Source organism: Daktulosphaira vitifoliae, unplaced genomic scaffold (genome assembly GCF_025091365.1).
Source record: "Daktulosphaira vitifoliae isolate Bord-2020 unplaced genomic scaffold, ASM2509136v1 Scaffold_3, whole genome shotgun sequence".
Lineage (NCBI taxonomy): Eukaryota > Metazoa > Arthropoda > Insecta > Hemiptera > Phylloxeridae > Daktulosphaira > Daktulosphaira vitifoliae.
The window spans coordinates 38,191,884-38,205,198 of record NW_026099574.1 but is presented as its reverse complement, the minus strand read 5'-3'; the positions used below and the strand labels follow the sequence as shown (position 1 = coordinate 38,205,198).

The following is a 13,315-nucleotide window of genomic DNA, read 5'->3' as shown; positions in this document are numbered from 1 at the left end:
ATTTAATTTGAATAAAGTTGTTCAAAAAACTATTAAAATCGACACGATGTTCAAAAGTAAGTATTTTATTTATGTTCACTGTAAAGTAAACTAATAATAATATGAAATTTATATAAACACATAATAAGTTTAATTTTTTTTTTTTAAGAAATCAAATATTATTACACCAAACCAATCTTAATTATTATATTATTGCGGAAATTTAAATAATTAAATATAACAATTGCTTAAAAGTTAAATATTATACTCCAAATTATATGAATTTTCTTATTAGGTAGTTTTTAGTTATTTCATTATTATATAAATCAGGTATTCAGATATATCGAATAAAAAAATGTGTTGTATTTAAACTATGGTTAAACACAACTAGTATTTTTATAATTTTTGATTATATCATTATATATTTCTACTCAGAGTCAGGTATGGTTAATAAATCTACTGAACAACGTCAAGCTGGCCTTACAACTCTTTGTAATAATTTGGATACAGAACCTCCATGCGTGTCAGAGCATATAAATATTTTATTAGAACCAAATTCTACTGATATACCTGGGTAAAGTTAAAACACTGTAATTAAAATTATATTTTTTAAATAAATTCTTACTTTACTTAGTTTTTGACGATTATCTTCATTAGACATTTTTAATTATTTTATTAGAATTAATTTTATACAAAATACAAAATAATAATAATAGGTAAAATAAGTAAAAATTTATTAGGTTAAATATTCTAATATATTAAATGCATTTATATGTTATTCTTATTGTAACTATTTCTAAATTAATAAGTAATTTTCATTTTTATTTTTATTTAAGATTGGATCCAGCATTGTGGAGTATAAATGAACAAACGAGGCAATATATCTGTAAAAATGGATTTAGCCAAAATCTAGATGTTAAATTTACAGCTTCAAAAAGATTGTACAGAGTTGTAAAGAAACGGCATTTCCGTAACTATTTTAGATATCTGAATATAGATTTTTTCAAAACTGTTTTAATCAATGGTGAAACATGTCAAAGAAATTATTTATCTTATTCTGAGAGTACTGGGTCAATTTATTGTGTTCCATGTCTCTTATTTGAGAATAAAACTAATTTTTCAAAAAAAGGATTTTCAGATTGGAAACACCCTAAAAAAATTTCTTACCATGAAAATTCACCTGAACACAAACTATGTTCTTATAAAATGAAAGAACTTGCATCAGATTTAAGTAAAATAAATTCAAAACTAATACATCAAATAGAAACCGAAAAAAAATATTGGATTAGTGTACTGACCAGGGTTTGTTCGGTTATTAAAAGTTTGGCAAGTCATGGATTATCATTTAGAGGTGATGTAGAAAAATTTGGATCATCTACTTCAAATACTGGAAATTTTATTATGATGATGGAATTACTTGCAGAGTACGACCCACTTCTATCAGAACACATATCTAAGTATGGTAACCCTGGCAAAGGTAATACTTCCTACTTATCATTTTCTACTTATGAACAGTTCGTTAAAATCATGTCTGAAAAAGTCATTAATACCATAGTTGATGAAATTAAATTATCGAAATATTTTTCTATCAGCATAGATTCCACTCCAGATATATCACACTCTGATCAACTGTCTTTCGTTATCAGGTATGTGCTATCAAACGGTGAGCCAATTGAAAGATTTATTGGTTTTTTAGAAAATGTTGGACATAAATCAGACAATCTAACAGAATCAGTTTTATCAGTTTTAAAAAAATATAATTTAGATGTTTGTTATTTGAGAGGTCAATCTTATGACAATGCTAAAAATATGTGTGGTATTTATTCAGGAGTTCAAGCAAGAATAAAGCAAGTTTCACCATTAGCTGATTTTGTACCATGTTCGGCACATTCTTTAAACTTAGTCAGATCGTGTGCTGCAAATTGCTGTAAAGAAGCAAATGATTTTTTTCTTTTTATTCAAAATATATTTGTATTTTTTTCTTCATCCACACATCGATGGCATAAATTAAGTCAATATTCTATCTCAACTGTAAAAAGTTTATCCACTACACGATGGTCAGCAAGAGAAGACGCTTGCCATAGCTTAAAAAAAAACTGGAATTCTATAAAACAAGTATTAGAAGAACTAATAAATGATGATTATGAAAAACCATTTGTACGGTCTGAAGCCAGAGGTTTAATTAGACAAATGAATAAATTAGAAACAGCATACATGACTGTATTTTGGAGTGATATTTTACATACATTTAACAAAACTAGTCTTCTATTACAATCTGTTGATATTGATATAAGCACTGTAGTTAGTTTGTATAATTCGTTAATTCAATACGTTCAAACTTTACGATCAATGTTTAATGATTATGAAAAGTTGGCAAAAGCTATGTTTGACAATGATGACTTAATTCCTGACTATGAACACAAAAATAGAAAACGTAAGAAACGTAATGATGAATCTACTGAACCAGATGCTATTTTCAACGGACGCGAAAATTTTAAAATTAATACCATTTACATTATTTGTGATAATTTAATAGAAGAACTAAAAAAAAGAAAAATTTCTTATGATGATATAATATCTAAATACTTATTTTTCTTAAATATTAGTGAACAAAAAACCTCAGAAGTTCGTGATGGTGCAAAAAAATTAAGAAAAATATTCAAAAATGATTTGGATGAAACATTTGAAAACGAGTGTGTTCATTTTCAGAGCTTACTTAAAACTATTAAAAACCCTCCAACAAATATCATTAATATGTGTAAATTTATTAAAGAAAAAAATATAGAAGCTATTTTTCCTTATGTTTATGTTGCTCTCCGAATGTTTCTATGTACTCCTGCTTCTAATTGTTCAACGGAAAGATCATTTTCCACTTTACGGAGAATTAAATCATATTTAAGATCAACCATGTCATCAGAAAGATTGAACAGTTTAGCCATATTAAACATTGAGTCATCCATAACCAAAATGATTGACTACGANAAACATTGAGTCATCCATAACCAGAATGATTGACTACGATGATATTATTAAATCATTTGCATCAAAACAATCTCGCAGAAAAGTTTAAGAAAAGTTATGAAATTACAATTGAATATTTTTATTTTTGAAGTTGTTTTATTATTTTTAAGAATGTTTTAAATAATATATTGGTTATTAGTTATTACTGAGTTTTATTTTATATTAATGTACCTATTTTCTACTACATTTGTGTAATACCAATAAAGTAAAAAATTTTCTTTTTTTTGGGGGGGGGGCGGCAAATTTTATGTTGCCCCTGGCGGCAATTTTTATAAATACGGGCCTGAGTACGGCCGTAAATAAATGATTCGATACCATTCATTCGATACTAGTACTTTTTTACCGATATGAGTAAAGTATCGAAACTATGGTATCGATACAAAAAGGACTCGTATCGAAAGTAAAGTATCGATACTTTACTGGTATCGGTAGTATCGCAACGTCCCTACATATACTGCAGAGGCGACAAGTTGTGTTTTCTGTATATATATTTGTCTGTGAAAACCACGTTTTCTGTGTATTTTTTTTGTCCTCCGTTTTTTTTATTAGAAAATAAAACGTCGAGTCGACCTGCCGTCTACTTTGGCCGTCAACCAGGATGTTCTGTGTATTTTTTTTTGTCCTCCGTTTTTTTTTTTGTATAAAATAAAACGTCGAGATGTCCACGATGGCGTAAGACACAACTATGGCCGGTGGTGGGCCGGCACTCCTCAAGATCAAGTACAACATCAATAAAACCCCCTTGTACCCCCTTTTTAATTTGTGTATCAAGCACCTCCTTTTTTTTCTTCTTCTCCTTTCATATGAAAATATATATATTTAAAATAATAATTATAAAATTTAATCATTAATTATAAAAAAATGTTATTATATTATACATGGCCTCTTTTATTTTTCTCTCTATACTTTTCCCTCATTTTTATTAATATTTGTTTTTTTTTTTGTTTTTATCAAAACCTAGTAGCTCCGTCAGCAAGTACTATCTTGTTTGGCGCGGCTACTAGGTCACTGTCTAGTGTTCCCCCTGGGCAGTGGGTAATTAGTAGGCCCTCTTTTTGGCTGAAACCTTACAAATATTAGATCAGTTACTGTTCATTTCGATGGCAAATTATTTCCATCACTAACTAGTAATGTAAAAATTGAAAGGCTACCTGTACTTATAAGTTTCAATGGTAATGAGCAACTTCTTGGCGTTCCTTTTATTAAATCAAGTACAGGAAGAGAACAAGCTTCAGCAATTCATAGTTTATTAGTAGAATGGGATATTGAAAATAAAGTTCAGGCTATTTGTTGCGACACAAAAGCCTCTAATATGGGGAGATTACAAGGTGCTTGTATTATTTTAGAGCAATACCTCGAAAGGGACCTTTTATACTTACCATGTAGGCACCACATATTTGAAATAGTTTTAAGAAGTGTATTTGATCAAAAAATTANGAAATAGTTTTAAGAAGTGTATTTGATCGAAATATTGCTTTATCTAGTGGACCAAATGTACCATTGTTTAAAAAATTTCACAAAAGTTGGCCACAGATTAAAGACTGTACAATAAATCCAGGTTTAGAAGATATTACGGTTAAAACACAATTAAACGACTTAGAAAATGAATTAATTTCGTTTCTAATGGAAAAAATAAAAATTAATCAATCAAGAGAAGACTATAGAGAACTTCTTAATTTGGCAATTATTTTTCTTGGCGGTGATCATATACAAATATTTCTATTAGATCTCCTGGAGCTTATCATCACGCCAGATGGATGGCAAAAGCCATTTATTGTTTAAAAATTTTTCTTTTTCGAGAGTCTTTCGAGCTAACAAATGACGAACGGGTTGGTGTTCGTGATGTTTGTATATTTTTAGTAAGAATTTATTTAAAATACTGGTTTTCTGCAAATAATTCTATTGAAGCTCCTCGTATGGACTTAGAATGCATGAAAAATCTTTATGAATACATAAAAATTGACAATGCCGTAGGTTTAATAGCACTTAAGAAATTTAGCAACCACTTATGGTATCTCGCGCCTGAAAATGTCTCAATGGCATTTTTTGATGATCAAATACCTGTTGAAATAAAAAGACTTATGGTAAAATCATTACAAACTAATGAATGTGAAGACTTAAAAAAAATTAATCCGCCAAGTGATATAAAACATTTTATAAGTAAAACTATTGACAAGTTCATTAATAAAAACTCAAAAAAATTTTTTAAACGTTTTGATATTGACACGGCACCGCCTTTTGCTCTAGGCTGGCGCTCACTCGTGTCTCTCTCGATATCAGCCGTCCAGCTATTAATATGACAATCGGTTGTCATCGGTCGTCTCCCCGCCCTTGACACTGAGATAAGGCCGCCGCCGAATATGGATTACCGATATTGCGTCCTGTTTCGTTTCGACGTTCACCTGAAGTGGTGTATTGTTTTTTTTTTGCTGTTCCGTTTTTCGACGTTCACCTTAACTGGTTGCTCTACGCTGTGTTGTTTTCCACGTTATTCTTCTTTTCTTTTGTCATCTGTGTCGCGAATGTTATTTTGTTTTCGCCTGCGCCTTATACCGCTACTATTGGCATATCAATTGTGCTGTGAGTTATAAGTGTCGATATAAATATATTCGTTGGTACATTTCGTACACGCTCAACGCAATCACCTGTGCGTTTTTTTTTGTATTGGATTACGCAGTCACCTGTGCGCCTTCTGCTTTGGAATACGCGTTAACTGCCTCATACAGCTACTATTGGCATATAAATTGTGCTGTGAGTTATAAGTGTCGATATATATATTCGTTGGTACATTTCGTACACGCTCAACGCAATCACCTGTGCGTTTTTGTATTGGATTACGCAGACACCTGTGCGCCTTCTGTTTTGGAATACGCGTTAATATGAAAACTAGTTTTTAAGCGAAGATCCCGAACGATGGAATTTAAATATAGATTATCTAGACTGTCAAGAAATAGTGCAAAGTTTAAAAGTTGTAAACGATACTGCAGAAAGATCAGTGAAATTAATTGAAGAGTATAATTCGATAATTACTAAATAAGAAGACCAAAATTAATACTTGCTCCAAGTTGTCGCAGATTATAGAAAACATTTTCCTGATGCAAAAAAAAACACATTAATGAAATAATGATGATTATTTAATAATAATTGATAATAAATTTCCAAAATCTTTTTTAATTGTGTTTTTTTTATAATTATAGTTTATTTTTATTATTTATTAGTTTTATATTATATGTCTTAATCAGTTGTATGGTATAAGACCAAGATTTAGAATTAGAAAATATTTTACAAAACAATATTTGTACATAATTTTTAAATCTAAATTTTATAATTTCCCCTCAGGGGGGTGCTAAGTAATTAGCACTACGGGTTTGGCGAACCCGGGGACCCGAGCTCTGAGCTGGCCTTAATTGGTTGGCTCTGTCTGGTCCTCCAGGTTGGAGGTTTGGCGACGGGCTAACAACCCGTGACTGTAAAAAACTCTACTGTTAAGAAACCAAAACTAAAGCCTCGGGACAGAGATTTGGATAAAACACAATGGAAACGGCCCGGACTACAAGGATTTAGGATTGGCACATGGAACGTAAGGACTTTATATAAAGCAGGAGCTCTTGGTACACTAGTCGATGCAATAAATAGATATAAGGCAAATTTAGTAGCGCTACAAGAAACGAGATGGCAAGGAGAAGGATGTATACCAACAGGTAACATGACATTATACTATGGTGGTCTAACGGCTAATAAGCGTGAAAATGGGGTGGGTTTTCTCGTGCACAATAGTCTAATACCATGGATTAAGCAATTTAAGGCTATAAATGACCGAATATGTTACATTCGGATCAATATGAACCACCGGGACATGGTAATAATTTGCGCATACGCACCAACCGAATCAGGAAATGAAGAAGCAAAAGATGCCTTTTATGAAGAGTTGGAACAAGTATATGACGCCTTACCAGGCCATTGCATTAAATTATTATTGGGAGATCTGAACGCCCAAGTGGGAAAAGAAAATGCTTACAAAGCGACGATTGGAAAACATAGTCTACACGACCAAAGCAATGATAACGGAATAAGATTAATTAATTTTGCAATAAGTAAAAATATGGTAATAAGCAGTACAAGATTTCCAAGGAAAAATATTCATAAAGAAACATGGTTATCTCCAGGAGGAAGATATAGTAGCCAAATTGATCATGCCCTCATAGAAAATAAATATAAGACGATTATAAAAAACGTCAAAAGCTACAGAGGAGCAGACGCAGACACAGATCATTACTTGATCCTGATTGACTTCAGAGTAAAGATATCCATGGAATGGAAAAAGAAACAAAAAATACTCGGAAAATACGATGTGGATAAATTAAGAAATGAAGAAACATTACGGACATTTCAAGAAACAGTGACTAATGTATTAGGAAAAAAAAGAGAGGGAGTAGATAATGAACAGGTTGAGGAGTCATGGAAAGTAATAAAAACCTCCATAACCGAATCCGCAGAAAAAGTCATTCAACATACACAAAGAAAGAAAACAAAGAAATGGTTTAATGACAATTGCAAGAAAGGAATCAAGGAACGCAATGAAGCCAGAATCAAAGCTATCCACACACCAACCCCCGAGAACTTAAGGGCCTTCCAGGAAAAACGAAGAGAAATAACTACACTGATAAGAAAGGAAAAGAGAATAGCCGAAAAAGAACGATTAGAGGAGATTGAAAACTTCAAACACAACCCCAGAGAATTTTTCAAACGGTGCAAAACATTTAAAAATGGATATATACCAGCTATACATATGATAGAAGATAATAATGGTGCTCTAATTACAAGACCGGAAAAAATTGCCGAGGAATTTAGAATGTACTTTAAAAAACTTCTTAACAATGGCTCAACAACGGAAGAAGTAGGCGAACAAGACGACACCATACATTATACAGTTGAACCAGAAGTATTAAACCCGAGTTTAGAAGAGGTACAGTGTGCAATCCAGACTCTAAAAAATAATAAGTCACCAGGAGATGATAAAATTGTAGCTGAATTATTGAAGTCAGGAGGACAAAACCTAACACAAAAATTACATCATCTAATTCAACAGATATGGACAAAGGAAAAGATACCACAAGACTGGAATGAATCATTGATATGTCCAATTTTCAAAAAAGGTAACCGAAAAAAAGTAGAGAATTATAGAGGAATAACACTACTGAACACTGGGTATAAGGTACTTTCATTAATCATACTTAAAAGACTACAAATTTATACAGATGAGATAGTGGGTAATTACCAAAGCGGATTTAGAAAAAATAAATCAACTACTGATCACATATTTGTCATAAGACAAATTATGGAAAAAAGTTATGAGTTCGCGAAAGATCTACATATGGTTTTTGTGGATTACAAACAAGCATATGATAGCATAAATAGAGGAAAACTATGGAAAATTCTTAAAGACTTTGGTTTGCCAAACAAATTGATCAGCATGGTGAAACTATGTAACACATACACCAGCAGCCGAGTCAAGGTGAACGGCGAGGTATCGTCTTCGTTTATAATAAATAGTGGATTGAAGCAAGGGGATGCGATGTCACCAGTGCTTTTCAATTTGGCATTGGAGAGTGTGATAAGAAAGGTTCCACGAACTGAGACATTAAACCTTGACGAAGGAAATGTCTTACTAGCATATGCAGACGACATAGTGGTTATTGGGAATTCGCGAGAAGGTATTCAGAATACTGTCGAAGAACTGATAAAGGTGGGAAAAGGTATTGGCTTGACAATCAACAGTGGTAAAACTAAATACATGGTGGTGAAGCGAGGAGGGGGTGACCATAACAACCTCCACGTCGGAAATAACACCTTTGAACAAGTACAAGAGTTCAAGTACCTTGGGTCTACCCTAAATAACCAAAACAACATGCATGGAGAGATCAATATCAGACTGGGCGCTGCTAACCGATGCCTTTATGCACTGAAAACCCTCTTTAAATCTAAGCTACTGTCAAGGAAGACAAAAGAACATCTATACGTTAGTTACATCCGCCCTATATTGACATATGCATGTGCCACATGGGCAACAACGAGAGGTGATGATGAAAAACTACGGTTATTTGAGAGAAAAGTTCTTAGAAAAATTTATGGACCCGTATTCAACAATACAGAACAGAAATAGGAAATAAGAACAAACGCCCAACTGTACCAGCTTTACAAAAGAGAAGATGTGGTCCAATTCACCAGAGGGACTAGGATAGAATGGGCAGGCCACGCATGGCGGGCCGATGGAAGTATATTGAAAGGAGCAATGACATATATGGTAAGCGGAAAAAGACCAAGGGGAAGACCGCGAAAAAGATGGAAGGACAGCGTCAAGGAATTATTAGAAGAAATTGGAGTGGACTTGGAGCAGGCATATGATAGAGAACGATGGAAGGAAGTAGTTTTGGCGGCCAAGAGTCTAAATGGCTCGTAAAAGCCCGAAAAAAAAAAAAAAAAAAAATTTATAATTTATATAGATTTTGTAAAAATTTGTCGATTAAGCTAGTAAAGACTGAATTACGAAAAAAATTAGAATCGGGAAAAATCGGCGTATTTATGTGTTTTATTGATTATTCAATTATGGCTCGAGACTATTATCATTTTAAAAATAGATTTTAAATGTAAAACAAAACACTGTCAAAGTGTATAAATAAATATCTATAAAATAAATAGGATAATGTTTATCATTTCATGACAACTTTATTGACATTTGACAAAATTCAAAATATCGACCAAAAATTAACTATAAAGTTCATACTAAGTTGAAACTGAAAGTTATAAGTTATTGGGTTAAACTATAGCTGTTGAAATATTAATTTGTATTTTTCCGTAATATACCGTTTACCAACCGTATTGAACATGGAACCAGAGAAGAAAAAGCGAGGAACACTGTTGTGGACTGTATGTCTTTTTTCTGGTTGAACAGATTTTTGGGGTTTTATTATATTTAAATTTTAAGTAACACTTTGAACTTTAATATATCAACTTTTATTCGTTTAAATTACAACTCTACGCTAAGAAGGCACGTCGCCGACTGACTTAATTAAAAGTGGTGGTCAACGACCGTCCACGTACATGTTGATAACGATAGTTACATAGGACTTAACAAACACTATTTGCTTTTTTCTCAAAAACAACACAAGTAATTATTACTATTGTTTGAGTGTTCCTTTAACTAAAATTTAAAAGAATAACACTACAAGTGTCAGAAGTAGACAACAGAATATGGAAGATTATTAAAAGATGTTGAGAGTATTCATATATTGATATTTCTATATAAGAATATTATACAAACATAACATATCACTAAAATTAATGTTAGTAAAACTTAACTATACTAGAAATATATACATAGGTACATTAATAGATTATTTAATAGTAATGTAAAATAATACAATAAAAGCGACCTGTATATCCACAGATGGCTGTGACCTGGTTTGCGGCAAAATTGTATGTCTTGCTAATAACAGGAACAGAATGACAGGAAAACAACGATTAATCTTAACCAAAAGTTAGTGTGTTTTGAGTATCACTTTATATGTAAAGAACTGGTTTGCGAAATTATGAGTGTATATACACCCTTTTGCGGTAGATCAAAAAGAACACAACATAAAAAAAAAACGAAACGATAATATACCGTTCAGTTTGGTATCAACGATATTCGAGCGAGCGTTTAATTGCGAATGAGTAATAATGACTCGATTTAACGAGTCGCGTGGAACTCGTTCAATTATTTTTACCAGCGGTCAATCACATATTGATGGGTATCTAGTTGAAGACATTACCCTTAAAAATTGAAAAATTTTCCCTCGTTCCCCGCAAATGGGGGAAATATCCAAAAAAATTACAAATTTAAAAATCGGTAAATTATGTCATTTTTTTCACTTTTTTTTCTTAAAACTTCCATAACTTTTTCAAAAATAAACAAATCAACATAAATTTTTTTATACTAAAACCTTAGATATTTCCCTTTCATTTGATATTATTTTTTTGAAAATCTATCACTTAACCTGCTCATTGGGGGGGATTTAAAATAGCAACTTTTTTACAAAAACTAACATTTTCAAAATTTAAGTTGAAAAAAAAATACTGAAAAATTCAAAAAAGTCAAAAATTAAATACTGCGTCCTTTAAACATATATCAAATTAAAGCTTATTTTATGTACTACAAAATGAAAAAAAAAAATTTGTCCCGACACTTTTTTTTCTGCATGTAAACGGCTGCCGTAGTTAAAAAAACGCTATTTTTGTGTTAAAATTTTCGATTTTCGATTTTCAACTTAAAAGTGCTATAACTTTCCGAAAAATGTAATTATCAGCACAAATTTTTTTTTCTAAATACATTATAAGTACATCTTTCATTTGACATACTTTTTATTAAAATTGGACAATTTCCCCATATATAGGGGGCGTTCAAAACTTGAAATATTGTATAAAAAATAGAACTTTTTCAACTTAACTTTTAAAAGTGTTCCGGAAATACTGCATCCTTTAAACATATATAAAATTAAAGCTTATTTTATGTACTATAAAATGAAAAAAAAAATTTGTCCCGACGACCTATCTTCTATGCGCAAATGGCTACCGTATTCAAAAATACGTTATTTTTCTATTAGAATTCTAGGTTTTGTATTTTATTTTATTTTAAAATATCTTATTAGGAGAATATATTGACTTTCATGAATATTATATAATTTAATTGACATAGAATAAAGTTCATAAGACATAAGAAATTAAACTTATTTTACTTTTTTAAAGTCGAAAAAGTAATTTTTAAATTTGAGTTAGCTTAAATAGCCAATTTTAGCTTCGATGCGAATTTTTTTGTATTTTAATACTAATTTTTAATAATATTAAAACTTAGAAGTGATAGAAAAAGTCTAATTGCAGATTTGAAAACATCGCGAAAAATTGATTTAGAATGATATATTTTTGTTACTGATGAAAGTTGTAGTTCAGTGCATTTATTTATAGTAACAAAATTTTTTATTTTGGAATAATAGACCAATTTCTCTAAATGAAACACTATCTACAGATTTGCATCGAAGCGTTTCTTATGATAGTGATTTTAATCACTGTCAAATATCATCTATACTTGTCCCATCTATGCCTTGTCTACACTGTGCCTCGACCCCACTGTGCTACCGTTTTTTTNGCCTTGTCTACACTGTGCCTCGACCCTACTGTGCTACCGTTTTTTTAATTTAGAACAAATCTGTGACAGTTTCAATGGAGGCAACTGAAAACCAAAATGATATGAAGATTGAAGAATTTGTTGATGACCCTATTATAGATTTTAATACTTTGTAACGTCACAAATTCGAAGGTGGATCGTTTATGATTTTTTGTTATGTCTACTTATTTATTTTATAGCGCGAAAGAACCTTTTCCTGACTCAGCGGTATCAACTACTCATAATTTTACCGCTGACCGCTAGATAAGACGATAAAAGAGAAATATATTTAAAATCGAATTGTTTATCAGTATTGATCCCTTCTAAAAAGACTTGCCGTTATCGATTTGAAATTGCCGTTAGATCGGTATTGGCTCTTCTCCATTCCTTCTTCTGTCATTGACCGTGCTAGAGTGCACACGTTTATTGTTTTTTGGTCATTTTTTTTCAATGATGGAGTAGAGTTGCCAACGGCGAACGGCCAGGTCTTTTCGACGAAGCATCCAGAACATCGAATGGGTCTTTTCGGAGACCGGGTATCGTTTTCTTTTATATATTATATTTATGTAATGAGCTATATTTTATTAATTATTTTATTTCATTTTTATTTTATTGTAAATTAACTTAATTTTGTTTATGTGTGGAGAGCACGTGTTTCCCTTTTCTTCTAGCCAACGCTAAGGAGCGAGTTTCCAGACCGCTCCTGGTATTATTCATTAATTTCCGATAAACATTAATGGATGTGTTCCAATACTGTCCGTGATGTTTGTAATATTATTTGTTTTTAACACGCTTATATTAGTTTCACATGTATGTTGTTTGTATGTTGTAAGTTTGTAACTCCACGCGGCACGTGTTATTATGTCGCGTATGACCTTGAGACTATACTGTTGTAACGCATTCTCCCCACCCCGCTCACCACTCGTAGAGAACAATATTTTCCAACCCGTAGACGCGCGCTTATCATCAATTATATATATATATATATATCAAATTTTTATTGTAATTGACACAGCCCCGCGTCGTTTTACGCCGCGGTGCAAAGTCCAGCAAGTGCCGCACGGCCGACGACGTCCCGCCGCTATACTGTCTAGTCGCTAGTCTTCTTCCCATTGT

General features: G+C 31.8%; 1 protein-coding gene across 1 annotated transcript in view; it reads left to right on the top strand.

Annotated features, from left to right (window-relative positions):
• The first annotated feature begins 6,617 nt into the window (after nucleotides 1–6,617).
• The window catches only part of LOC126901549 (craniofacial development protein 2-like), a 265,790-nt gene continuing 259,092 nt past the window's right edge, over nucleotides 6,618–13,315 (top strand). The window contains exon 1 of the mRNA XM_050678066.1: nucleotides 6,618–7,966. Within this exon, the coding sequence (XP_050534023.1) occupies nucleotides 6,707–7,966 (1,260 nt within the window). The 5' untranslated portion in view covers nucleotides 6,618–6,706. The remainder of the gene's footprint in view (nucleotides 7,967–13,315) is intronic.